Source organism: Alexandromys fortis, unplaced genomic scaffold (assembly GCF_014885135.2).
Source record: "Alexandromys fortis isolate MF-2015 unplaced genomic scaffold, M_Fortis_MF-2015_v1.1 scaffold_148, whole genome shotgun sequence".
Classification (NCBI taxonomy): Eukaryota; Metazoa; Chordata; class Mammalia; order Rodentia; family Cricetidae; genus Alexandromys; species Alexandromys fortis.
The window spans coordinates 1,730,800-1,756,613 of record NW_026068019.1 but is presented as its reverse complement, the minus strand read 5'-3'; the positions used below and the strand labels follow the sequence as shown (position 1 = coordinate 1,756,613).

Here is a 25,814-nt window from a genome sequence, read left to right as displayed (position 1 = left end):
CACACTGCATTTTCCAAAGCACACTCAAGAGCCAGGAGCTGCTCCTTCCTAAGCAGATGTATGAACCCGTCAGTGAACACCTAAGGCTGAGAATATTCTTCAGCAAATTCCTTTTAGCTCATTTCTTTCCTGCTAGCCGGTGTGGTAAACATATCTCATGAATTGTTCCAAATATTTTTCTGTCACTGTGCCATGGAATTGACAGTTTTGTATAATAAAGGCTGACATAATGAGCTGAGAAGGAGAATGAATGAAGCCTGATTGCTCTGTTCGGAGGCAGCGTCTGCAGCCGAGCACTCTGTCCTTTCCTTCAGGCTCGGCCCATTGTCTGATGATTGTCTTCTTGGGATTGAAGATGGCGCTAATAAGGACAAAAACAGATATTAAGAGACTTGTGTACACTTACCCAATTGTGTCCCCTTATCAAGGTGATACAAATATTCATCCGACCCCTGTGTGAAAACAGCAAGCCTATGCAAGCGTAGCTAAGGCTCTCTCGAGGGCCATGTCTGGGTCTCCCTCACACCTAGCTACATGTGTTCCCTCAAACCTCTTTATTTACCTAGTGAGGACATGAGCACTCATATTAATGAAGGATTTTCAATATCTTTCCCAGCAAATGTCAGCAGGAAGCAGACCCAGAAAGAGTGCCAAGTGGACCCTGCACTAACCCTCAGGCGTCAGCGCTCCCCCTCTTCTTCCTATGAAATCCGTTTAACTTTTGGAGATTCGGTTATCTATTAGTAGGCCTTCTGCCATCCTTGACCTAGATAGAGACTGAGACAGCTTCATTCCAACAGCCCTCTCTTCTGTCCCCCACCCCCAAATCAGCATAGGTATTCCTTTTGCTACTCTCCTTGTGTAACACCTTCGGAACACAGAGACAGGCCCAAGAGTCTAAAAGAAGTTACACCAGTCCACCTGACTGCTGTTTCCTTAAAGGAACCCCTGATGAGTAATGCTAATTATCATTTCAACACAACCTAGGATCGCCTGGGCAGGGCATCTCAATGAGGGATTGTCTAGATTAGGTTGGTTTGGGGAACATGTATATGGAGGTTATCACGACTGTGTTCATACCTGACCTTTATGGGTGGCACCATTACTTAGGCCAAGGATTCTGTATAGAGCAGAAAATGTGAGCTTAGCACAGGCACACTGATGGCTCTCTGTTCCTGGTTCTGAGTGTGACGTGACCAGCTCTTCTCTAACACGATGGATTGAACCGAGGAGCTAAGAGCTAACTCAACTCCCTTCTATTGTTTCTGTTGGAATGTTTTATCAGAGCAACGGGACCAGAAACTAAGACAAGTCCTGAAGGGCTTTCCCATGGGGAGTGGGGAATCTCTCTCCAGAGGACAAGCTAAATCAATGCAGCTGTCACACCATAGCTCAATGTGTTCCATAAATTTCAAGTGGGAGGAGCCGATTCTCGGTGTAGCAGTGTGGAGGTGGCAATCTAATAAGTGGAATAGTGGGATCACGGCAGCTGTTGTAAGAGCAGATTAGTTGCAAAAATGACTTCGCTTTACAGAAGCTTCTCAGTCTCAGGAGGTCCCATTTATTCAATGAGGCCCTTAGTGTCTGTGCTGCTGGGGTTATACGTAGGAAGTGGTCTCCTGTGCCCACGTGTTGTAGAGTACTTCCCACTTTCTCTTCTATCAGGTTCAGTGTGTTCGGACTGATATTGAGGTCTTTAATCCATTTGGACTTGAGTTTTGTGCATGGTGATAGATATGGATCTATTTTCATTCTTGAGAGAGAGCACAAGCAAGGAACTCAGGACCGCGAAGGGTGCACTCACACACTGAGACAATGGGGATGTTCTATTGGGAACTCACCAAGGCCAGCTGGCCCGGGTCTGAAAAAGCATGGGATAAAACCGGACTCGCTGAACATAGCGGACAATGAGGACTACTGAGAACTCAAGAACAATGGCAATAGGTTTTTGATCCTACTGCACGTACTGGCTTTGTGGGAGCCTAGGCAGTTTGGATGCTCACCTTACTAGACCTGGACGGAGGTGGGTGGTCCTTGGACTTCCCACAGTTCAGGGAACCCTGATTGCTCTTTGGGCTGACGAGGGAGGGGGACTTGATTGGGGGAAGGGGAGGGAAATGGGAGGCGGTGGCGGGGAGGAGGCAGAATTCTTTAATAAATAAATTTAAAAAAATGACTTTGCCTCTCTCACTCTCTCATTATTTCTGGGCTGTCCTGCCCTTCTGCTTCCTACCATGGGATGATACAGTGTGCGGACTCAGAATATTCTGTTGCCTTGATATTGCACTTACTGTGAGAGTGCGGGAACCACGAGCCAAACAAACTTCTATTGTTCATACGCCTCTCTCTATATAAATGCCGTTAGACCAGAAAAAAAGAAAAAAACAGACCAAACAGCTACCAGGACAAAATATGGAGCTAACCTCTTTAGACCATGTTTTTGTGGATTTGGCTGGCAACTACAGGAACACAATCTGATGGGTGCTAAAACATGGCAAGCTCCCAGTCACCCTGCCCTGGTGGAGATCCACGCCCTCCAGGTGCCCACTCCTGACTCCTTCAGCATAGACAGGCCCTAGGTGCCTCTGGGGCCCCTGCACCATGGCTGCTCTACCAAAAATAGAGATTCATCCCAGCTGATTCACTGATAGAGCTTCTGTGTCAGCAACTGGGCTCGTTTCTCTCTGACTGCATTCTTCTGTCTTTATATGTATAGCAACACATGGGAACACCGGAGACAAATATGTGGTCAGTCTCTCAATTTCTTCGGAAAATCTTAGAACATCCTGACTTATTCTCATAACATCTGATAATGTGCTCCCTCTTTCACTCAGGACCTTCCCGCTCTGGCCATTGTCATAGCCTACCTACCTGTCCTGGGCCACCACTTGTACCCTTCCAAGGCGTGATCTTGGTTTACACACTAGGGGTCATAGCTTCTGTACTAACTTGGTTCTCCCAACTTCCACCCTCCCGATACTAAATCTTTACTAAAGAGTAGCCATCATGCGTAGGATGAACTAGACTCCACTTTCCCCACCTTTGGCTTTGGTAGTCCCATCGTACCTGATGAGGACCCAGGCTAAGAGTTGACAAGCTTGCCCCGCCTCTCACAGATATGTCAACACCAGGAGAGATGGACTTGAAAACTTGGATACTTATAACTTCCTATTAAATATAATATCAGATCTACCTTCTACGTCTCTCAGTCTAAGAACACGGCAACACCTCTACTCCATGGAGAATATGAGGATCCCCGGGACCCATCATTCTGGAGGTCAGCAAGTCTCTCCCTCTGCCCTTGGGGAGTACTTCCGGGGCGTCCATGTCACTTCCAGACTCTACTCTGAGAAGTGCAACTTGCACTACGTTTGCCTGGGTGAAATAATTGTTACAGCCCAAGATAAATGGATGGTCTACCTCACCAACTCTCGAATGAGCCCCCTTGATTTAGGGACTGTACTTCATGCTGCGCAGATTTACTGTGTGCCTACTGTAGGCCATGGATCTGCTAGGAGTTTGAGATACGGAAGATATATTATCCATGCCTTGTAAGTAGCTCATAGACTCATTGCAAAATGAGCAAGTGCCTAATAGCCTACGTGAGAGAGAAAGTGATGGCGTGGTACAGAGAGGTGAGAGGAGACCGGGGAAAATTCCAGAGAGCATAGGTTTCCGCAGGCTTTGAAGTAAGAGTGGGCGAGTTCAAATCATGATTGACTATTTACAGCTGGGATCTTGAGGAAGTAATTTTACCTTTAAAACTGGTGCGTGTGTGTGTGTGTGTGTGTGTGCGTGCGTGCGTGCACGTGTGTGTGTGTGTGTGCGTGTGTGTGTAAAATGAGGGCAACAGTACCTCTCTCTAGAGTCAGGAGGATTAAATAAAATGATGTATGCCATAGGAAATATATTTAACCAAGACTCCGACACAGAATGCCATAAAGAAATAATATCAATAGTGGAGATTGCTAAGATGTACTGAAGATTTGCTCCTGTTCGACGGTAAGAAGAGACAGAATGCTTGAACAATGCTTTGGGAGGTGGTTTAGGCTAGACTGGGCAGGGGAGGTGTGGTGACAAATTTTCTACAGAGGAGCAACATAATAAAAGCCATGTGGTATGGAAACACAAGACTCTCCCGGGGACAGTCAAGGCAGCTCATAGCCGGAGCACGGAGGAGATGAGACTGAGGAAGTGGTACTGGCTGTGTGAGCGCTTGAAGCTTCCCTCACATCTTTAGTTCACGTCTCCACTGTCCAGTGCCTTCTCTCCCCTTCCTGGGGAAACCCGTACAAGTCCAGTTTACAATGACACACATACAACATGAACATATACACATGAACACACTCCCAAATGGGGGTGGAGAAATGCTTCAGTGGGTAAAGCAGGTACCCTACAAACATGAGGACAGGAGTTAAGACTCTCCAGTTAAGATTACCTACATGAATGTAAATAGCAGATGAGTATCTACAGGGATTCCTGGAGCAAGCTAGTGGGTTATAATAGCCATATTGGCAAAGTCTGGGTTCAACTTAGAGGCCCTGCCTCAATGGACAAGGTGGAGATTATTGATGAAGAGCCCTGCTATCAACTTCAGGATGACACTCACAAACGTGAACACACACGTGCACACATGTACACACATGCACACATGTATGTGGACCTGAACACACTAACCACACACATACAACATAAACATATACATGTGCATACATCACCCATACAGAGCTATATCAGAAAAACCCTAAGGACAAAAGAATGTCCCTTGTGCAGTGCTAGGAGGGTATAGTCTTTCAGAAGACTATAGAAACCAAAATCTTGGGACAGTGAGATGGCTCAGTGGGTTAAAGGACTTGCTGCCTTGGACTATTGTGGTGAAAAGGGAGAAAAAACCTCCTAAAGGGTTACTCTGACCTCCACACATGCATGATACTATACATGCACACGCACACACACATTAATTTTACAAAGAAATCAAAATCATTCATTGTATTCATAACTCTTAAGCCAGAGCCTTCACTCTGAGGAGCGAAATAAGAAATCCATCAACACCATTTAGGAAGAGTTACACCATCGGGATTTGTAGTGGATAAAATTCAGAAATGATTTAAATGTTCAGAAACGCAAGATGAGTTAGTGTCACCAAACGTGAGGCAGGAAGCTTGAAGCGTGGAAAAATCAATGCCCAAAGATGAGTTTTGGGGAGAGAGGAGATAGGTTTTATGGAGGATGCTATCAGGGAGGCAGGTATTTTAATCCCGTAAGTGTCACCTTGCCCATCAGTAGGGGCATTTATTTATATGAGCACCGACGAAGGGTCACGTGCAGAAATCAGCATTTTCCAGGAATAGAGTCAATGTGGCAAGAACCAGAATTGAGGGCAGGACATTCCTGTTTTTTAATTAATGTTTTAAAATTAAGTGTGATCAGAGTATAATAAAATATAATTATATAACATAATTATAATACAGTGTAATTTATAATGTAATTGTAATAAATTAAAATATATCGTCTTCTCCCTTCCCTGTGCCTCCTTTTTATGTGACTCTCTCTTGTTTTCTCAAATTCACATTCTCATATATGTATATATATATATGCACATATATATGTATATATTATGTATACATACACACTCTCCCTTGCACTTTCTCTCAAATTAACATTCTATTTTTGTGGTATTTTGCTGAACACTGCATGACTATATATCACTGTGAATGATTTAATAAAGAAGCCGACAGGCCAATAGCTGAACAAAATGAGGTTTAGGTGGAAGAGCCAAACTGAGAATGCTGGGAAAGAGAAGGGCAGAGTCTGGAGTTGCCAGCAAAAGCAGAGAGAAGCAAGATGGCATGTCATATTGAGAAAAGGTGCCAAGCCACGTGGCTAAGCACAGATAAGAAATATGGGTTAATTTAAATGTAAGAGTTAGATAGTAATAAGCCTGCACTATTAGCCGAGCATTTGTGATTAATAGTAAACCTCTGTGTGGTTACTTGGGAGCAGCTTGCAGGACAGAAACTTCCACCTACATCTTTTAGTTACTAACTTTTAAAACCATCTGAAAGTAGATGGAGCTTGACTGTTTATCTATATTGTTCTTTCTATCACAAAACAATATTCAAACATTGAAGTACTACGTGGTCGTTAGGAGTCGTTATGGTGGTCCCCAGCTATAGGATATATTGTCATCTCCCCTTGCTTGTGGGGAAAGATGATATTTATATATAAAGCAAAGGAGGAGATGTAGGTGGAAGTTTCTGTCCTGAAAGCCACCCCCAAGTAACCACACAGAGGCTTAATATTAATTACAAATGCTCGGCTAAAAGATTAGACAGTAGTATAGAAGTATGTTTGCAATTGGGTTTTATGTGACAAGGGTGAGACATAGAACCTTATTATAATCTGAAGTTGGTTTAAAATATGAAGGGACGGATGTATTGAGAGACGCATAAAAAGAGTCATAATACTGAGAGCAAGTTTCAATTGGAAGCTTTAGGGTCTTAATAGGGTCCCCCATCCCACCCCTCAGAAGCGTATCCGTGCAGGAGTGTTTGTGGGGAAGAAGGTTCCAGAAGCCATTTGAAAGAGGAAGAACTAGCATTAGAGACTATAAGTGGGTCACAGACCTTCACCCTGGGCAAGGTGGGCCTTCTCTAGCACCCCAGAGGTCAGAGAACATGTTCTGTGGATACCTAGAAGATCCCCGGGGAACTCACCAGAAACATGGAGGAGGTCTTTCCAGAGAGAAGGCTCTGAGGCAAGCAATCCACTGTGAATCCTGAGTTGGCATGTCCCAAGTGTAGCTACAGACTGGAATGCTGAGAAATCCTGAAGTCTCTGTGGATTGTGAGTAGAAGACACAAGGGAAGTAAGAGCTGCCACACTATCTGAAAACCCGCTCTGGACCCTTCTACACCTGACGCTTCCACTCTCCACACATTGGTACCCGCTCTCACTCCTGCTCCACTGGGCATGCAAACGGGACTCGGGTGGCAGGGTCATGCCCTGCAGGGCACAGTAAGAAATCACAGTGGAACAGACCCGGGCGTGGGTTGGGTCTGCTGTCAGTCTAGCGGGCTGATCTCGGTCTCTTCACACATTTCTACACTAACAATAATCAGCTCACTGGTTTTGACTTGGTTGTTTCCTCCCATGTGAAATTTGTTAGATGATCCTGTTAGCTATGTGGCAAGTGCTCTGTAGAGCTGTTTACCCTGTCGAATGGTGCCCTTTGTCATGGTTTTACATAGACATTTTTAATTCTCTAAATCAACATTGTTGTTTTCTTATAAAGGAAAACAAAATAGGGTTTATCAGAACCAACCAGAAGAAGGGCATTTTACCTTGGGGCTTGGGGTGCCCTGAAGAAACAGTTTGCCCAGCAGACTTCTGGGTATTCATAGTACTCTATCTCTCTTTCCTTTTCCTTTTGTTCCTTGTTTCTCCTTTCTTTCTTTCTCTTTCTTCCTTCCTTCCTTCCTTCCTTCCTTCCTTCCTTCCTTCCTTCTTTCTTTCCATTTTTTTAAAACAGGGTCTCTCTATTATATAGCTTGGCTGTCCTGTGATGTAGACCAGGCCGGTCTTGAACTCACCGAGATCCACCCACCTCTGCATGTGCACATACTAGGATTAAAGGAGTCCATCACCATGCCAAGCCCCCATATTACTGTTTCTTAACCTGGGAGCTGGTATCCTGGGTTTCATATCGAGAAAAGTCACCAAATGGGCACAGGATTTTTGCTTTCTTACCTCCCTGCTTTGTCGGCACAAATTTCACGATGCCCATCCCTCCATAAGCTCTCCTGCATCCTCAACACAGGAGAGAGAGGCCTCCCATGACTCCTAGCTCAAGGGGTCTTCCCGGTTTGGGAACCTCACTGAAGGTGTTAGTGTCTACACAACATGTATATCAAGTCACACTATGCGGCTGCCCCGCGACTGTCAGTTACGTATGTCTCTCTCATTAAAGCAGTCAGTAGTACCAAAGTCCACAGCTGTGTCTTAAGTCTGAGCCTGACAAAGAGGGCCAGAATGATGAAGAGGCAGAAAGGGAAATCCCAGCACAGGGCTCAAGGAAAAAGATAAGAAGAAGCCAGGAGAGGAAGCTAGGAAAGGCTTTGCCTCATAAACTCAAGAGTAGACATGTTGAGACCTGGCTGGAGGCACCTGGGTAAGCTAAGAAGCTTTCGGGAAAGCAGTCTTTCCTTGGGAAGGAAGGCTAACCCAAGGTTCGTAGCCTGGGCAAAGTACAGAGTATAGCTCCTACTCCCAGTCTGTGTCTGGTTTTCTTCTGGTTCCAAACACTAGAAGAAAATAAACCTGCCCTCTATGGCTTCTACAGGACATGGAGCAAGAGATGTCACAAGCACAAGCATGGGAGCAGCCATGGCAGAGACAGCCAAGCCACTGTAGGGAGAAGGTAGGAGTTGTCACAGGCTCTGGAAAGCACAGCTTCTTCCTCCAGGACCAGCACTGGGGAAGTAACTCCAGAAGTGCAGGCTCGGGCCACCACAGGATCTGTGCGGCCGTTACACACAAACTGTGACGGGGTGGAAGGTGCTTTAGGAGGCCTCAGTGACACGGTGCCACCACACATGGGAAATGGGTGGCTATTGTGCCTCCCATTTGGGGGACGATGGACTCCATTTCGCACAGCGAGAAGTCTGCCACATTCTTCTGGAGCAGGAAGTCCTGTAAAGATTTTATAGTGAAGTGGCATGAACTTTATAGTTTCAAGGTAGAATTCTCTAGAAACACAGATCCCTGGTAGCTGGCTGCTAGGGAGCATACAGAAAAGGAAAAAGGAGAAGACTAAGAAACCAGCAAGCAGCCCTTCCCTCGCGGTCACTGTCTATTCCTACAGCCCAAACCGTCAGCAAAAGGGACTTTCCTCCTGATATCAAACACTCTGTCGGGAGATAGTTCCCTTTGAACTCAGTCCTCCGGGAACTACAGTAAGGACAAGGACTCTTGCTTTTAGAAGGAAAAATATTTCATGAGATGAGAGAAGACACAACCATCATCAGTAAACCAGCAAAAAACGCTCAATTATTTTCCTAGAGGCATGATCTTAATATAGGATCGTGTGGGTGGGGCTTTCTAAAATGTTTTCTCACTATTTTTTTCTGCTGTGATGGCTTTCAAATGTTTTTGACCACATATCTAATTAGTAAAATCATTTGGGGAATGTACCACAGACATGCATGCTTATGCACATTTATTCATAGTTATAGAAAGTGTTCTGTTTGTTGTATTTGTAGTGAAAGTTCTAAGTTTGTCCCAATAAACAAGCAAGACTCATTTCGCAGATAGGTAAGCGAAGACTTAAAAAGGAAGGGTCTTCCCCAGGTCTGGTAGAACTTGTAGGGATGGATTAAAACCCACTTTAAGTCAAGCCAGTGACCTCCCCTTCCAAATCACCCACTCCCTACCCTGTCCCCATGGGTGATCTAAGCCGCATCTCCCAAGTGGTCAGATTCTTCCTTCCGTGTCCTAAATCTCCTTCTTCTCACCCCTCTCAGTTTGGGAACAGACTGTTCATGTTAGCTTCTAGTGGTTTCCCCATTTGTCCTGCTCTGCCCGTTTTTCCAGGCTGAACCACAGTATCAGGGTTCGGCCACCCGGAGGCATGGGCGTCACGGGCCCCATCCATTTCCCACACTCCATTAGGCAGAGATGATGCCGAGTCCATTTGCGGGTCTCGCCAGGCCCAGGGGTTAATGTATTCTGAAATTTATTTGTGAAAAGAAAATGTGCTCTTCAGCCGAAGGAACATACGATGTGTCTCGCTCCGAGGGACCACACCTGGCAGGGAAGACAAGGTACTTGGGCTTCCTGGATGAGGATGAGGCCTGATGCTTTCCTAACTTGGTAAAAATCACCCAGGCCCAGAAACCATGTAAAGATGAAGCCACAGAAACACCTGAGAACAAGGAAAATCCAAATAAGGCAGATGAGAAATTAGGAGCTAGTGTGTTAGAAGTGAGGTAGAGTCCGGTAGGGATGGAGGGGATCAGGAGATCTCACCGTTGAAAGCATAGTCACCTCTCTGTGTACGTCCGTCTCTGTCTCTCCCAGGCTAAGGCTGGAATTACTGTTTAACTAAGGTGGGGCTGCGGTGCCTGCTGTACCCATATAAGGAAGCACCCGAGGGGAAGAAGTAAGCCTAACCTGCCGGCACTGCCGGTTCGCTTGTATTTCCTCCAAAGCAACAACGCTCTCCTCCATCGTCCCCTCTGCCACTCTCCAACCCTCAAGACTGCTGCTACCCAGCCTGTGCGACTGACCCATCCCTGTGGGCTTTTTGCGGGAATACTGCCCACAGTACCACTCTACTGAATGCCCACGCAGAGGACACAGGTGAGGTGCAAGCAGCGGCCTCTCTGACTACACCTAGATAACCCTCCTGCAATCAGTGAGCCTGTGTGTTTCCCCGGAAACCTTCCTACTGATGCCAGTTCTGGGTCCTGTACAGGGCTGTGATGCGGGATGCAGGGGCTCTGAAAAACATGCCTTTCCCATGCACCTGGTCCAAGGACATAGATGCTTTCAGAGGGAAGAGGTGAAGAGAGGGGAAATTGTGATCAGAATATATTGTATTTAAAAATACCTATTTGTAATTTTAAAAAACTTATCAGAGACTAACACAAATTGAGTTTTGTAGAAAAGCTTATCACAATTTTGTCCCAGTTCACAAAAAGTGAGGGTCTCGGTCATTTAGTCACCTTTGCTTTCTATTCATTCAAGGCCACAACCTTGATGTCACTGTTGACCATAGAAACACTTTGATGACAGGAATCATGATTTCCTTTTTCTCTATCTTTGTGTGTGTGTGTGCGCGCGTGCATGTATATATGCATATATGTGCTTAGGTGTGTGAAGTTAAAAGGTTAACTTTGGTGTCATTTCGCCTACGTTGTCCGCCTTATTTATTTACTTATTTATTATGTATATAAACGTGTGTGTGTGCGTGCGTGCACCCACATACAGAAGCCAGAGACGAACCTTGGGTGCTGCTCCAGAAGTTGCCTACTTTGTTTTGTGAATCAGGGTCACTGAGACCCAAGGCCCAGTACTCCTGCTAGAATGACTGGCCAGTGAGCTCTGGGGACCTGCCCATCTCTAATCTCTGCTGGGTTAAGTGTGTGCCGCTATGCCCAACTTTCTACATAGGTACTGAGAATAAAAGTTGGGTCCTTTAGCTTGTATGGCAAGCACTTTACCAACTGAGCCACATACCTAGCCCAGTAATCGTGACTTCTGTGTCTACTGACCCATTGCTCTGTTAGAGCAGGTATTTAATATATTTTCACAAAAGGCAGCATGGAGCCCGGACACTGTTTTCTGACAATCTGGTGTAATAGCTACAAGAATGAAGTTGAAAAAAAAAATCTGAGCTCAACACAAAAGATGGGTCACTGCCACTGCAGAGGTTCAGTGGCTTCCATGACCTCCTACAATGGTGTAGGCACATGAGAGCCTCTGTGGTTGCTAAGTTATCCTGTCTGTGAGAGGTGATGCTGTGGTCAGGCTGACATTTCCAGTTAGGTAGGTCAACCCAACGCTTCCCAGATTCGAACAAAGGCTTATTTCCCTTTGGGCTTACAGTGGGGTCACAAATGACAGGTAAGACCTCTGTCTACCCCCAGAGGCACTGAGTGGATCTTCAGTCCGAATACTTTCTTGAACTTCCCTACCGTGTACTGGGCTCGACTCCACTGTTTTCTACAGGGAGGGAGGCCTGGCAACGATACGAGAGCTTGTTTATTACTCTGCCAAGCGATGGGATGCAGTAATGAGCTGCTTATGTAACGGGCAGATGTGATAGTAGCATAAGTTCACTATCCCCAATTTACAGATGGAGAAGGTGACTGTTAAGCTCTGCTAAATGCAACGACAGAGCTAGAGGTCTGTCAGGTCTTGTTTGGCTCCCTGAATCCTTGGCTGTGTTTAGGGACCCTCTTAGGCAAACACCTTAGAAGAGAAGGTGCAGAGAGGCAATGCACAGTGGAATGACCACCTCACTGGCAATGAGGGAAAACTTTGCATCCTTAACTATCTCATCTTTTGGAAGCGTCCCAGTTTCCTCCTTGCTAAGATGGGGTAGCCACAGTACGTTTTTCCTAAGACTGCAAAGTTCACTGAGGTGAGAAGTACAAGGGCTTAGCGGTATATGGAATGTGGTTATTGCTCAAGAAAGTTGTGTCCTTATTGGTGATGATACTTTATCCTGGGCTCCCTGTTAGATGGCTACCAGCAAAGATAAAGTGCTTCTGTACTAACGTATTAGGAGCTTCCAGGGAAGCAAGAGTGAAGGAAATGGGAAGTCATCAGAGAATGATGGGAAACAATAGAGTCACCCATCTGGCCTCTCTTTACTCAGAGATATGGCTTAGCTCCGAACTGGCTGTACATCTTGCCGCTGCATAGAGACAAGAGGAATAGTGATGCACATTCTGGCTCCCTCGCTTTCCGTGTTCGAATGATCTTACTCTCCTGTACTCTCGGCTGTGCTTTCTGGTTTATTGCCCCCACGCTGAGAAACCTCTATTTAGCCTTTGAGGGTTGGTACCTCATCCGAGTCCTGGAGCGGTTAGCAAAGGTGCTTCCTTGTCTGGGTAGAAAAGGACACGGAGAGACTGAGTATCTTAGTTTTTTGTTTTGTTGTTTTTTGCCGTTGTGAGAAAATACTCTGGCAAGAGCAACTACAGTGGCAAAGGATCTATTTCAGATCACAGTTCAAGGTTGCAGGCCATCGCCATAGAAGAAGCCACAACAGAAGAACTTGAGGCAGTGACTCATATTATATGTACAGCCTAAAGACGGCAGCAATGAATACATGCATGTTAATATATAGCTTGCTTTCTCGACTCTTGTGCAGTCTAGCTCCTCTGCCTGGGGAACAGTTTCACCCACAGCGGGTGGGTCTTCTTACTTCAATTAAGGTAGTCTGCTGGGTGGCTAAACCCTCTGCCAACATTGTAGTTTATGCCAACTATTCACAGTAGGCATAGAGGTGCAGGCCGGAGATGTGCCATCTCCATTGAGATAGTGACTGTGAGGCCAGCCTGGGCTACACGAGAGGTCTCCAAAACCAAACCAAACAAAAGAGTAAGTAGGAAAGAAAGAGGAAGGTGGGGGAGACTAGGAGCCCCAAAAGATAGGTGAGGCTAAAAGAACCTGAGACCAAATAAACATTTTAGCATTGACTAATTAATATTTTACTAATTAGCAATTTTCTTGGCCCACTGTAATTTTCTAGGGGTCACCTCTTTCACCCCTGAGAGAACCATGAGGGTTTCAGATGGGCTGGCCCAACTTGTGCCTCAAGTGTTTGTAAGAAGGCAGCTGGTGTGCATACCAAAGTTCCGAAACTTCACATGGTAGAACAGGCCGAAGATAGCTTGGGGTCATAAGAAGCCCAGAGTAGAGTGTGGTTTCTCTGCCATGCTCAGGACTCTGCCTCCCACCTTGAAACAGACTCTTGTGCAGCTCAGAGTCTTGTTACATACCTGACGGTGGCCTTGAATTTCTGATCCTCCTACACGCCCTGAGTACTGGGATTACAGGAAGCACCGCCACACTAAGTTCAACCTAGGACATTGCGCGTGGTGGGTAAGCACTCTGCCAGCTGAGCAAATGCTCAGCTCCATCTTCTTGAACAGTGTTGCCTAAAACACAGAATGTAGAGTAAAAAACAGCAAGTAAATAACAACAAACAAGAAAGAAAGAAAGAAAATGGGAGGAAAAAAAACAGAGAGATAGGGAGGAATGAAGGAAAGGAGGGAAAGAGAGAGGAAGGTAGGGAGGGAGGAAGGAAGAAAAAAGAAAGAAAAGGAGGCTAAGGCACCTAAAAGACAGATGAAGCTGAAAGAGCTGGAGACAAAACAGTATAGGACTTCTGAGAGCTGTAGTGGGGTTCCTTGGTATCTGCCTTCCCTTTACTCCCAGGGTCATGATTAAAATCTGCATATAAAGGCTATGAAAGGCCAGAAGAAAGGCATTGAACCCACCACCCCCTCCTCTATTGAATGCCCAATGGGAAACACTGCTTTGGGCCATGGCAGTTGTGAGCAGGCCTTGATCTCCTTCTGCCTTGATCCCTGGATTCTCAAGAGACTTTACTATGTTCTGTGTTTTTCTTTTCTGTAGATTTCTTTTTGCAGAAAATTTCTTTGATATAATGAGACGTCAAGGAGTATGTAGAAAGTTTATCAGCCTGCAAAATTGAATCTCCCAGTAAATAGCTGAGAAAATTCAGCGGGGTCTGGTTTCTCATCTTAATGCTGAAGACAGTTGCATGTGAGGTGTGTGAGAGCCTTCTAGCCTATTCTGATCATGGTATGTTCAAAAGCAGCTGTGAACCAATTCATCCAGCTCCTGCATTGCCTCAGAGACAATCTCATTGTCTTCTTTTGTTTAAACCTATATTTATTGCTTATATCCATCAATGTAGCCAACTTTTTAAAGAGCTGGAGTAGGGTACAAAGTCAGTTTGTCCCACTAGCTGCCCATCTGATGGATTCATACATGAGAAAAATACTGTATAATATCACAGATGTCCGGGATATCTGTTGGGCTGTTGGACACATGGATAATTTCAGGGCTGGCCCTGTTCTAGTAGCAGTGTCTCTCTCAGGCCTGTGCATGAACCCTATCTGCCCACTCAGTGTGGTTGCTTTCCCCACATGGGCACAGGGCCCCCATCTGTCAACCTCAGGTATTCTGAAAGTTGGTTCAAGCAAGAGGAGAATTCCTAAAAGCATCCCCACCTCTTCTCAGAGAAAGGCTTCCATGCCTGTCTGTATCTGTGGGACTTGGTCTGTCCATACCAGCCCTCCAGCTTTTTACCTGCAGCCTCTCAAGCGGTTCCTTTCTTTCTGTTATTGTCTTTCCTTTTTAGACACAGTTCTCTCATAAGCTATCTGGCCCCACTTGGAAATCTGAAGTCTGGGGAATGTGAGTGGATGAAGAAAGGCACAGGAGGACTTACAGGCTTAGCCACCCTTCTGCTCGTCTCTGCCCCCCTCGCTTATTAACACATTCACGCTCGTATGTATATACACAGACCTGTGTTCCAAGTCCTTTCTCTTTCGTACTGCTCTTTGACACATTTAATATAGAGGTTTTGTTTTCTGAAGACTTTAGTCCTCCTACTGGTCCACACCCTGTCCCTGACCACAGAAATGTGACCTTACCTACTTGGACACTTGGCTTTAGAACCTGAGGCCATCATCAGATGTCCCAGACTGCTTCTCAGGAAAAGGGAATGGCCCCCTTAATCTAAGTGTTCCTTGGCTGTTGATACTGCTTCCTCCTCCTCTTCATCCCCACCACTCCCAAACTATGCTGATAGAGTCAGAGTTGGGCAGGGCTTCCGGTCCAGGGCTCCGCCATACATTTGTGAGGCTAATATTGACCTCAGATGCCCAAGATAGCCAGGCCAAAAGTTAGTAGGTCAAGTCAATTGGAAGGGATCCATACTGGCTAACTCCGCTGACCTTTCTCCTCTACCATGTTGAAGCCAGAAGCAGAGATAGAGGAGTGGGGACGATCTTCAAGAGCTCCATCTAGAGATGGGTCACAGCAATTGCATGTTTTCTGGCTGTACTTGACTGCTCATTGTGGAGAGGCGGGAATTCTTGCATTGCCCAGCTCCAGCACCATGAGTTACAGATTCTGTCCCTCCCTGTATCTTGTCACTGCATGCCGTAGATCTCCTTTCCATAGTCCCTTTCCCATGGAGTGGCTATCGCTGGCTTCCTCGCTGTCCTGGTCTCCATGCCGTTCTTTTTCTCTGTGTGTTCTCCCTGCCTTTGTCTGCTTCTCTCATCTATTTTTCTTTGTTTCATGTCAATGAGAGACTAAGAAGAAAGGCTGAAAGGTGATCCTTTAAGAATAAAAGGGTCATCCAAATGTGACTTTAATCTCTATAATTTTTGGAAAAGGACAGGAGGAAAGACTCTGAACCTGGTGGTGTCTGATTTAGCCTTCGGGAAGTGAACAGAAGTACGGAGGGTCCTTCTGAGCAAACTTGGTTCTAACACAGAAGCTCACTCGTCATGACCCAGTATTCTAGCTTGGCACATGCTCAACACCAACTTCTTAAGTCTTCCTGATGTGCTTAAGAGAAAATCAGAATTAGCTAAGGTTGAGTGTGAAGCACAAGCTTTCTTCATGGGTGAAAACAAAATCTATGCCCAGATATCTAGGAACATGACAGATACTGTACAGTGTCTCTGGGATACATCTAGCTGTAGAATCCAGAAAGAATATTCTACCTGGTTGGTTGAACACACCTAATAGTCTATCAAAGAGCTTTTTAGGTACATTTTACAATACAGTGATATTCACCAGAGACCTTTGGAGAGAGGAGAGATATCAAGATAAATGGTCTTTCTTGGTGGGACACAAACTTAAACACAGTAAAAAGGATCTCAGCCTTACTGCCTAGTAATATTTGGGGTACACAAGAGCCTATACATTTTCTTAGTGCCAGAAACATGGATCATATATTTAAAAGAGGGGAAAAAAGAAACTTGGACAAGAAAGTCCAATTTTCTTAGTCTTCCAGAGGGAGGAACTGAGGCTAGAGGAGTCAGTGCTATAGCTGAGATCAGAGAAGCTACACAGATCCTCTCTGATCTGCGATTTCCTTAGATGTTCCCGTCGGTTAAGACCTATGAGCTCCCTGAAGCTGGGAGGCCTGGAGGCAGGGAGGCTCCATTCATGTGCTGGGGGCCGTGGGGAAGAGGATGGTGTGGTTACCAGGTCCGCTGACCCACAGAAGCATCTTCCGCACTCTGTGCTCTCATGCCAAGCTGTCCATCTCCTTGGCACCTGGCATCGAGGCTCAGCCCAGTCACTGGCAGGCAATGGATAGTTCTGTTCTGCGCACTCACTCCTCTGGCACCGGCTACAGAGCTGAGAGGCTTCGCTGCTTCTAAATCTGAGCATGGAGAGAGGCTTCTTTCACGTCTCCCCCTCCCATGGCCAGTTGGTGGGTTAGAGATTACGTCGGAGGATGGCAGACACTCGCTACTCCCATCCCTTTCAGCCCTGATTAAGCAGAAGGGGGAATGGACTGGTACCATGTGTTACTTCAGGCCAGATCACCAGCCTGAAGCCAGGCATAGTCCAGAAGCCCACAAGTGTTGCCCAGTTTCCTCCTCTGCAAAGGGAACACACTACAATCTTTGTGATGATACATCTTGTCTGTTAGCGTGACTGGACCTTCAATAAACTAAGAGATAAGATCCTGGGCAGACCTTTATGACATTAATTGATAAGGGAAGGCCCATTTAACTGTGGGTGGCACCATTCCCCAACAGAGGAGTCGTACACTGTAGAAGTGGGAAGAGCAAACCGAGTACATGCATGTGTCCTCCAATCCATTCTCCTGCTATCTTGGCTTCCGTGTTGTGACAGACTGTAACTTGAGCTATGAGCTGAAACAGCCCCCTTCTCTCCTGAGCTGCTTTTGTCAAATTATTTACATAGCAGCAGGAAAAGAGACTAAGAGAGTCTTCCTTTGAGATCTGCCTTTCTGGGAAACATAAACCTACCAACACACACACACACACACCTTTAGACCGTAAAGGGCTGGGGAACTCCGTGAGGTGTCTGAAGCATGACGATAACTCAGGATCAACACTGACCTAGGAGTTCAGTTCCATCTCTGAGACAGCCAGCAGTGTAAAGTCTCACACTGGCTCCGTCTCCCTCAAGCGCTCTTTAAAAACAACAGCTCAGTGCCTTCCACTATGGTAGATAAGCCTGCGTTCAAGGGCCTCTTTCTCTGTTCCTGTCTTGCTTCCCTTTGCTTCTCTCTCCACTTGCCTTTGCTTCCCATTCCTCTTTCCCTGCCTTCCTCCCCTCCTTACTGTCCCCCATCTTTCTCTGTCCCCAGTTCTCCCTCTCTCTAGCTCTGTCTGACTGGCCCCTCTCTCTTCTTCCCTCCATCCCTCCCTCTTTCTCTCTCTCTAAAGCTCTGAGGTGTGTCAAGGTGGAATATAGCTAAAAGTGGTTTGCACCGGGTGTTTTTTCGCCAGAGAGCAGTTAAGTGCCTTATTTTCTCCACTCCGGTAACTAAATTATTCTCCACGTGTTAAACAGTGTGATTAAACACATACACATGAGAGTGAGCAGGCCCCTTCCCCCACCCTTCCTTGTTCCTTGTCAGCAGAGAGAGTGTCAGCCCCAGCCTTCAAGCTCTGTTAGTTTTAATTTGAGTTGTGGAATTAGTAATGGGTTTTGCTGTAACACTGTTGTGGGAAATAGATCGCTCCTTGCGCGGGGTTTGGGCACCATTTCAAATGATTATTTGTTAAGGGGAAAGCCGTCCCTTGTCGCGTTCTGCTACATTACATCAGATTTATTTCCATTGTTCTGAGAAACACCAGCCAGGAGAGGGCTGTGTGCATCACTCCTGGGCAAGCAACAATTGAACAGTCCTTCCTGTTTCTTAGCTGACTTGAGAAAAAAATGCAAACGCACCCACCCTTTGTGGCTAGAATAGTCCAAGGACTTCCTGGAGGCAGGAACACCAGGACTGCTCAGGCACCTGTCACCCTAAAGCCTCGGGGAACTGCTTCCCTGGGCCTGTCACTGGAGAAAGTGACCGAGTGAGCCCGTGGTAGGAAAATTGGATGCTGGAGAAAAGTAATTGAGGGGAGAGAGCCCAGCAGGCCAAAGTTGAAAGAGATCTGCAGGCTGCAAAGATTCTTCTGCGTCCTTTGGCCGTCATCCTCCCCTGCTTGATGAGTCCGAGTGAAATTCTGTCATGTTCGTCCTTGTTCCATGGCATTTCGTGTCGTTAGTAGCTCTTTTCCTCAGTGCTACCCGATAAGGCGGCTACTAGTTGCACGTAGATGGGTACAGTTAAATGCAATTTAAATGTAAATGAAATAAAACGGAATCAAATTAAAAGTCAGTCACTTGCCTTACACCGAGAGCTCAAGGGCCACATGTGCCTAGCGATTCCCGCGTTGTATGTGCCATGGTGTGTTAGTCAGAGTTCTCTAGGGTGACAGGACCAAGAGAAAGAATATACATTAAAGTCAGGCTTATTAGACTGGCTTGCATGATATGGCCAGCTTAGTACAACAATAGCTGTTGCACATCAGAGAGACCAAGAAGTCAGCAGCTGTTCAGGGTCCAGAGATAGTCAGACTTCTGCCTTCCCAGATCAGTCATGTTCTGAACGGCTTGGGAACCCGGAGGCAGTGGCTGGAAACATGACATTTCTGTGCCCTCCCTCCCAGGAAACTTATTTAGATACTGATCATGGTGTCTAGGCTCCTTGGATGCTTGACTGGACTTCCTCCAGCCTGTATATCTTGCTTGGAAAAATTCAAGAAAGTCACCCACTGCTCCAGGCGGGTATAACAGGTCCAAAAGCCTGCCTACCAGTGGAGTGCTTGCTTCCCTAGCCAAATCCCACCCCTGTTGGGACACAATGGAGAAACAGCAGCTATGGGCCACTTGGAATGCAGCCCCTAGTATTGAGGCTACACTTCAACAGCCTAGCAGGCCAAGAGCTGGTTACTATACAAGGCTGTAGCCACCCCACCTAGAGCAACACATTGCCTTTGAAGCTGCCCAGAACCCAAACATAGTTTTGCTCCATTTAAAGCAAGAAGTTAGATGTTTAGAGTGTTTTCTTTTTCCCCCAACATAATATTTTTATTGATTATTAGGATTTTCATCCAATACATCCCAATCACACTTGCTTCCCAGTACTCTCAGGTCCATCCCCTACCCTCGTACTCCTACACACACACACGAAGAAGAAGAAGAAGAAGAAGAAGAAGAAGAAGAAGAAGAAGAAGAAGAAGAAGAAGAAGAAGAAGAAGAAGAAGAAGAAGAAGAAAGAAATACAAGTCCAATTTATGTTGCCCATATATTTATTGGAACACGGTCAAGTGCCCAGAGTATTTCCAAAATGAAGTGCTAACTTAGACCCTGCTCTCCTTGAATGTGGACAGTTAGCATTCATATGCAAAGACAGCCTTGGGGCAGTCTGGGTCACACTTCATCCTCTCAGTTCTGAGGTCACTTAGAACTTTGATTCTGTCAGCTCGTGGGTGGTGGCTGGCCTTCATTTCCATTATTAAACACGATCAGAAAGTCACAAAGGATCTTCATTTAAATCTCAACCCCTGTCTTTGGTGATTGAGGCAGAAACGCCGAGCAGAGCAGGGCAAGGAACATGATTCGATGCCCATTACAGTACAGTGATGACCAGATAATCCAGACTCGCTTATCTGTATCTCTGGGTCAAAGTGTACACCATGAATTTTGTTTACTGTGCTACGTTCTGCCTCTCTATGCCTCATTACACAGTGCTCCTGTCTGGCAGGATGCACAGACTGCCCAAGCTAACCTTACATGTGCAAAATAAGATGAGATCTTTAGTGAAAAAAAAAATGGTTTTAAAGATAGGAACACCCTAACACACACACACACACACACACACTCACACACTCACACACTTCCTCCAGCATTATTTACTAAATACTCAAAATGTTCCTTGCAAGACTATTTCAATTTTTTTTCTATCAGACTTGTTAAAGTTGCCATAGAGCTATAAAAATCCTTAAATCATAAAAATTGTAGTGTTAATTAAAATCAACTTTAAACAAAGGGAAAAAAGAAGGAGATAAGCTCATACAGTCTCTTTTATTAAATACCCACAACTGTTAGCATTTAGCTTAGTTTATAAAGTTTAAATTGATATTTTAATATGTTTATGTAAATTAGAAGACAGTCATGTTCTTCAAATGACACTGTGAAAGAAGATAAAGCCACAAGCTGGGGGACAATACTTGCAACATATATACCCAGCCAAAGATGAATATCTCAAGCAGATAAAGAAGTCCTACAAATCAATAAGAGAAGGACAAGCCAGTAGATAAATGTGCATAAGATATGAATATTCATTTCTCAAGGGAGGGAGCAGGAATGGAGAAGAAACATATTGAAAAATGCTCAGTCTTACTACTAATCAGGGAAACAAATTAAGACCACAACGAGTTGCTATTTGCTCACACTGGATGGATACTAATGAGAAACTTGCCAATACCAGACTCACTCGGGAGATACAGCAGTGGAGACTTCCTTGCAGAATAGGATAGCTGACTTTGACTGTGTGGTCCATTCTCTACACTCAGAACTTCCACTCCAGGAGACCCAACCTGGAGGCATTAGGGCAAGGTCTGCCCAAGTATATTTATGGCATAACTTCTCACTAAAGCGAAGAGAACTTTTAATATCAATGGAAAGATGGCTGTGTAAGTTGTAGGGTAACATGTGATATGGGAAGGAAAGGGAATGATAAATACTATATGTAAGCTATGTACAGCACCCAATTTTAGCAACCTTGGGTAAAACTAGCACATCACTGTACCTATTTGAAGTACAAATGTTATGCAATTGGAAGGTGTCCATGTGTGTGATGTCCTCACCACACTCAAGATGAGTACCAGTGTCACCCTGAAAGGTTGGAATGCATCCATTCTTCTCCCTCGATTTGTGGATGGCCACTCCCCATTTTCTGTCACAGTTCCATTAGTTAAATGTACTTGTGCGGTGTGTGCTCCTTTTGCCTCGATGCCTTCATCTGGCACAATGACTTTTGTGACTTATCCATGTTGTTGCGTGTGTCAACAAGTATCAGTGCTCTTAGGATAAAGGGGCCTTCCCATTTTTCCATCCTTTCAAAGAATTGTGTTCTCAGTACTGCTCGGTGCTGCCTAGCCAATCTTCCTCATGTTCACTGACACCCATTCCCCTATACTCCAAAACTCTAATTAATATTCCCCATTCCCTTGGATTGGCAAACTTCTTAGAATATGTAATCAACACCAGGAGAGCTGTGGGGTCAGACTGGAGTGAGTGAGCCTCCAGATTGAACTGAGTTCCCTCCGCCCCTACCCAGACTGGTATGAAGGAAATTTAGTCTCTGGTATGACAGCATCTAGAGATGTAATCATAAAAAAAACCTCGTTTATGTTAAGAATATAGACAACATACAAAACACTGTAGCCTTGTATAAACAGAAAGTGAGAACACAAAATCAGGACTTGCTTATAGCCTCCAGATGGAATCTATAAAATCGGTTGCTAGTAGGCCCAGTTGCGGGGAGGGGTGTTTTGTTAGGCAGCGGAAGCTGACTAAGACAGTTTTTCCCTCAGCAAAGGAGTGTAGAGAAATGGATTCAGTCTGTTTCATAGATGCAAAAGTCACCAGAAGGGGCAATTTCATAGCCCCCACCACTACTTTTCCTAAAGCCTGACCCATTAACTCATCCAGTTTCTCAGTCTCTTCATGTCCTGCCATTATCATACCTTCCTATGGCATTTTTCTTGGTGTGCCCCAAGAGAGACCCGGCAGCCAGCCAGACCTTAATCTGAGCATCAGGCGGGGCTTCCCTCTCTTCTGTTTTCTCTTTCTTACGTCAGTGAGAAGGTGAGGCAAGTAGGAAAGAAACCTCAAAGCACCCTCCAAAGAGACAAGTGGTCCTTCCCGGGATGCATAATAGTGACGTATCATCAAGTTCTGCAGATGAGCAACTCGGGAAGGAGAAGACATGGTAGGTGTGAGGCACGTGTGCTGCATGTGTGTGTGTGTGTGTGTGTACACGGTATGTCTGTGTTGGATGAATAAACCTCCCTGTCTGTCTTTTCTGTTATCCATCAAGATTCTCCCCAAGAGGTGGACATGAAGTCCCACCCCTACCGAGGTACCACGTGTAATTGATAGCCTCTGAGAAAGGAAGAGGCAGTTTTCATTACGGGTGGAGCCTCTGGTTGGTCAACCATGCTTCAGGAGATGGCCCTACACCCAAGGGGACTTGGGCGGCACAAATCGGACTCAGTGGGTTTAAAAAGAAAAGAAAAGGAGGGCAGGAAATTGAGTGAGTAGGGAGATAGAGGGGAGCCTATGAGAAGACGGGTGGTGAATATGTATGTAACTCTCAAATAATAAATAAAAATATTGTTTGAAAGAAGCAGGATTGAAAATTGAAAAACAAAAAAAGATACTTTCCTGGAGTATCCCACCTCCTCCAGCAGCAGACATCACCTGCCACTGCCCTTGGAGTTTTGCACTTCCCTCCTGGGCCTAGACAGCCCAGTAAATGAGCAAACAGTGGAGAACAAATAGCAAGAGAGGTATAATCACCCTCTTACCCTCATCCTTCAGGCCTCTGTGGTCCTAGCCTACCCTTGAACACACAGAAGTTCTTGTCTTAGAAGATGCCAGGCCACCACAGAACCCATTTATACTCAAATGAGAGTGGTCACTGGACTAAAAACGATTACCTACCGACCACTTTCTATTTACTAGTTAAGGTGTTATGCATTCTACAGGCATAGTTCCTTCTCAGTCTCAGAATGACCCTATTATGTATGTAAAGTTATCTCCATCTTACGAATAAGATGGTAACTCTTGAATGGGCATGCCTAAAGTCTGGCCAACCCAGCAGCCCATAGCGGGCAATGGGAGTGCCCTAGAATGGGCCAGGGACTCATTCCCCACTTTTAAGACCTCCAAATGATTCTGACAAATAAATGAAACAAAATCCTTTAAACTTTAATTTTTACATGCAATTATGGGCCTTACTAGCAATCCCATAATTGTGTTATTAAGGGTAACTATAGTGTGGTTTTCATAAGCTAACATTAGGTCATTGCTAGAGTTTTTCACGTACTCCAATTCAATCTTTGATGGAGAGGCAGGAGGCTGGGTAATGCTGTGTTGGTTCCCTGGGCCCTGAGCACGCAGAGCTGGCAAACCCACAATTTCCTAACTCTTCATTACCAGGTGTCGTTGCCATTGTCTGGAATTGACAAGCAATTTCTATCACTGTTTTCCTGCCCTTGAATGATAGCTTGCTGTTACTCCAGCTCTGTCACTACCGTTTAATTTGTTGTGGGCTCTCTGAATAACCCCCTTGCAGGCAGAAAGCTGTACAGAATATCTTGGGTTTTGTTTCCCAAGGAATACAATTGAAGAAATAAATATATCTTGCTAGGTGAAGACAAACAAGTGGTCTGTATTTAACCACTATTTTACCTCAGGTTATACTATATGGATCTGATTATAGTTAATTATTTTTGATCCATAGCAATGCCAGTTTTATAGAGCTCGAATAATGCCCATGTAAATTATTCCTAACTTATCTGAGAGAAAGTGTAAGTACAATTTCCTCTGGATGCGCTCGTACGGTGGCGCATAGCTGGCGATATTCTGCCTGTGAATTTGCGCTATCTCAGTAATTTGCCACATACCACTACCAAGTAACTGCAAGATAATTGCAAAGTCATTTTAAGTTTGCATATGTTTTTCTGGGATTCACAAGTCTTGGCTGCCAGCTCGCGTTAATCCCTTATGAGTTACTTCCCCCACGTTCCCTTACTCTTTTCCCACTTGGTTTCTTCACTAGGAAGCAGTAGTGGGTGGAAAATAAAGGGCATTCGGACTTTATGTGCCGCCTACGTAACCCTTTGCCAAAGAAGCTCCAATAGCAGGACTTTAAGACCTGCATGGGGTTTTCATGCCCCGCTAATAGGGTAAATTTTGAACTGCAATCCAGGCTAGCTTCACAGATGGTGGACGGGGTGTATATGTTGTTGAAATCCATCAGTTACACCTGTATGGCTTCCTGGACAAGAATCCTAAACCTTTATTGACAACGTATTAAGGAAGTTGGACACTGGCATTTAATGAATGACACTGTATACCAGCATCTTCGTTGGGTCAAATCTTATTTAATATCATCACAAACTCTCTAAGTCTGGTACAACTGACCCATGTAGGTAGAGATTGGTTCATAGACATGGGAGTTATTTCAGTATTGTAGACCCAAAAGGTAGGTGGGAAAAGTACAAAGCAAACTTTAAAACCCATAGCCATTCACCACGCTACCTCCCCTCTCCTCCTTGTTCAATTCAACATCTCATTTGACAGGCTTCACCTATAAAACGGCCCTGAGGTTTGTCTACTTTTTTGCCATTCTCGGCACTGATGCTCTGCCACTCTTTCCTGAGGGCAGATGTGTGGGGTTCCTCCGGTCTGCATGCATTCTCACGTCACCATCCTATCTACAGACATGATCAGGACACATGCTACACACACACACACACACACACAACACACAACACACACATCACACACAACACACACACACAACACACACACATACACCACACACCAAACACACACACACTACACACACACACACACACACACACGAACGCTTGCAGCTGGCTGTCAAAACCCCAAACAGACAAAACAAAAACAAATAAAAAAAGCTTAATTGGACTTTCCAATCTGCCTTTGCATTTTTTCCTGATACTTAACTATTCCAATCCCAACCCCACTAAACCCTTCAAATCACTTCCTATTCTCCCAGACCCTATGACTTCACAAGCCCAGCTGCCCTGAGTAGCAGAGGCTACAGACACTTAAAACATTACCCACCATTTCTCCATCTGGTAGGTTCCTCTTCCTTCAAGGATTGATTCAAATGTCACCAGCTATGGACATGTCCTCCTGGGCTGTCCGACAGTCAGAGTGCTCCCTCCTTACAGCCACGGACTTCGTACACATTTTCAATTGAGTAGTGTCTGTTGAATGCTAGCTGCTGTTGAAACGTCTAATCCGTCTTTCTCACTTGGTAATGAGCCCCCGGGGGATAAAGATCATGATGTATTTATCTTCGGATTGCCGACGTTCAGAAGAGTGCCTGGCACAAGGTCACTGCTCAATAAATGTTCATTAAGGGGACAAATCCCCTCATAGTCTCTGGTGCA

The 25,814-nt window shown here is 45.3% G+C and overlaps 1 protein-coding gene and 1 long non-coding RNA gene across 2 annotated transcripts in view; one reads left to right on the top strand and one right to left on the bottom strand.

Annotated features, from left to right (window-relative positions):
* LOC126514238 (uncharacterized) lies at window positions 1-25,814 on the bottom strand. Its single transcript, XR_007595531.1, has 4 exons — window positions 25,483-25,814; window positions 13,512-13,670; window positions 6,717-6,837; window positions 1-361 (listed from the first exon to the last, which is right to left on the bottom strand). It is a non-coding gene; the product is annotated as an uncharacterized lncRNA (long non-coding RNA).
* The window catches only part of Capn13 (calpain 13), an 87,406-nt gene continuing 71,772 nt past the window's right edge, over window positions 10,181-25,814 (top strand). The window contains exon 1 of the mRNA XM_050163003.1: window positions 10,181-10,359. Coding sequence (XP_050018960.1) covers window positions 10,339-10,359 — 21 coding nt within the window. The 5' untranslated portion in view covers window positions 10,181-10,338. The remainder of the gene's footprint in view (window positions 10,360-25,814) is intronic.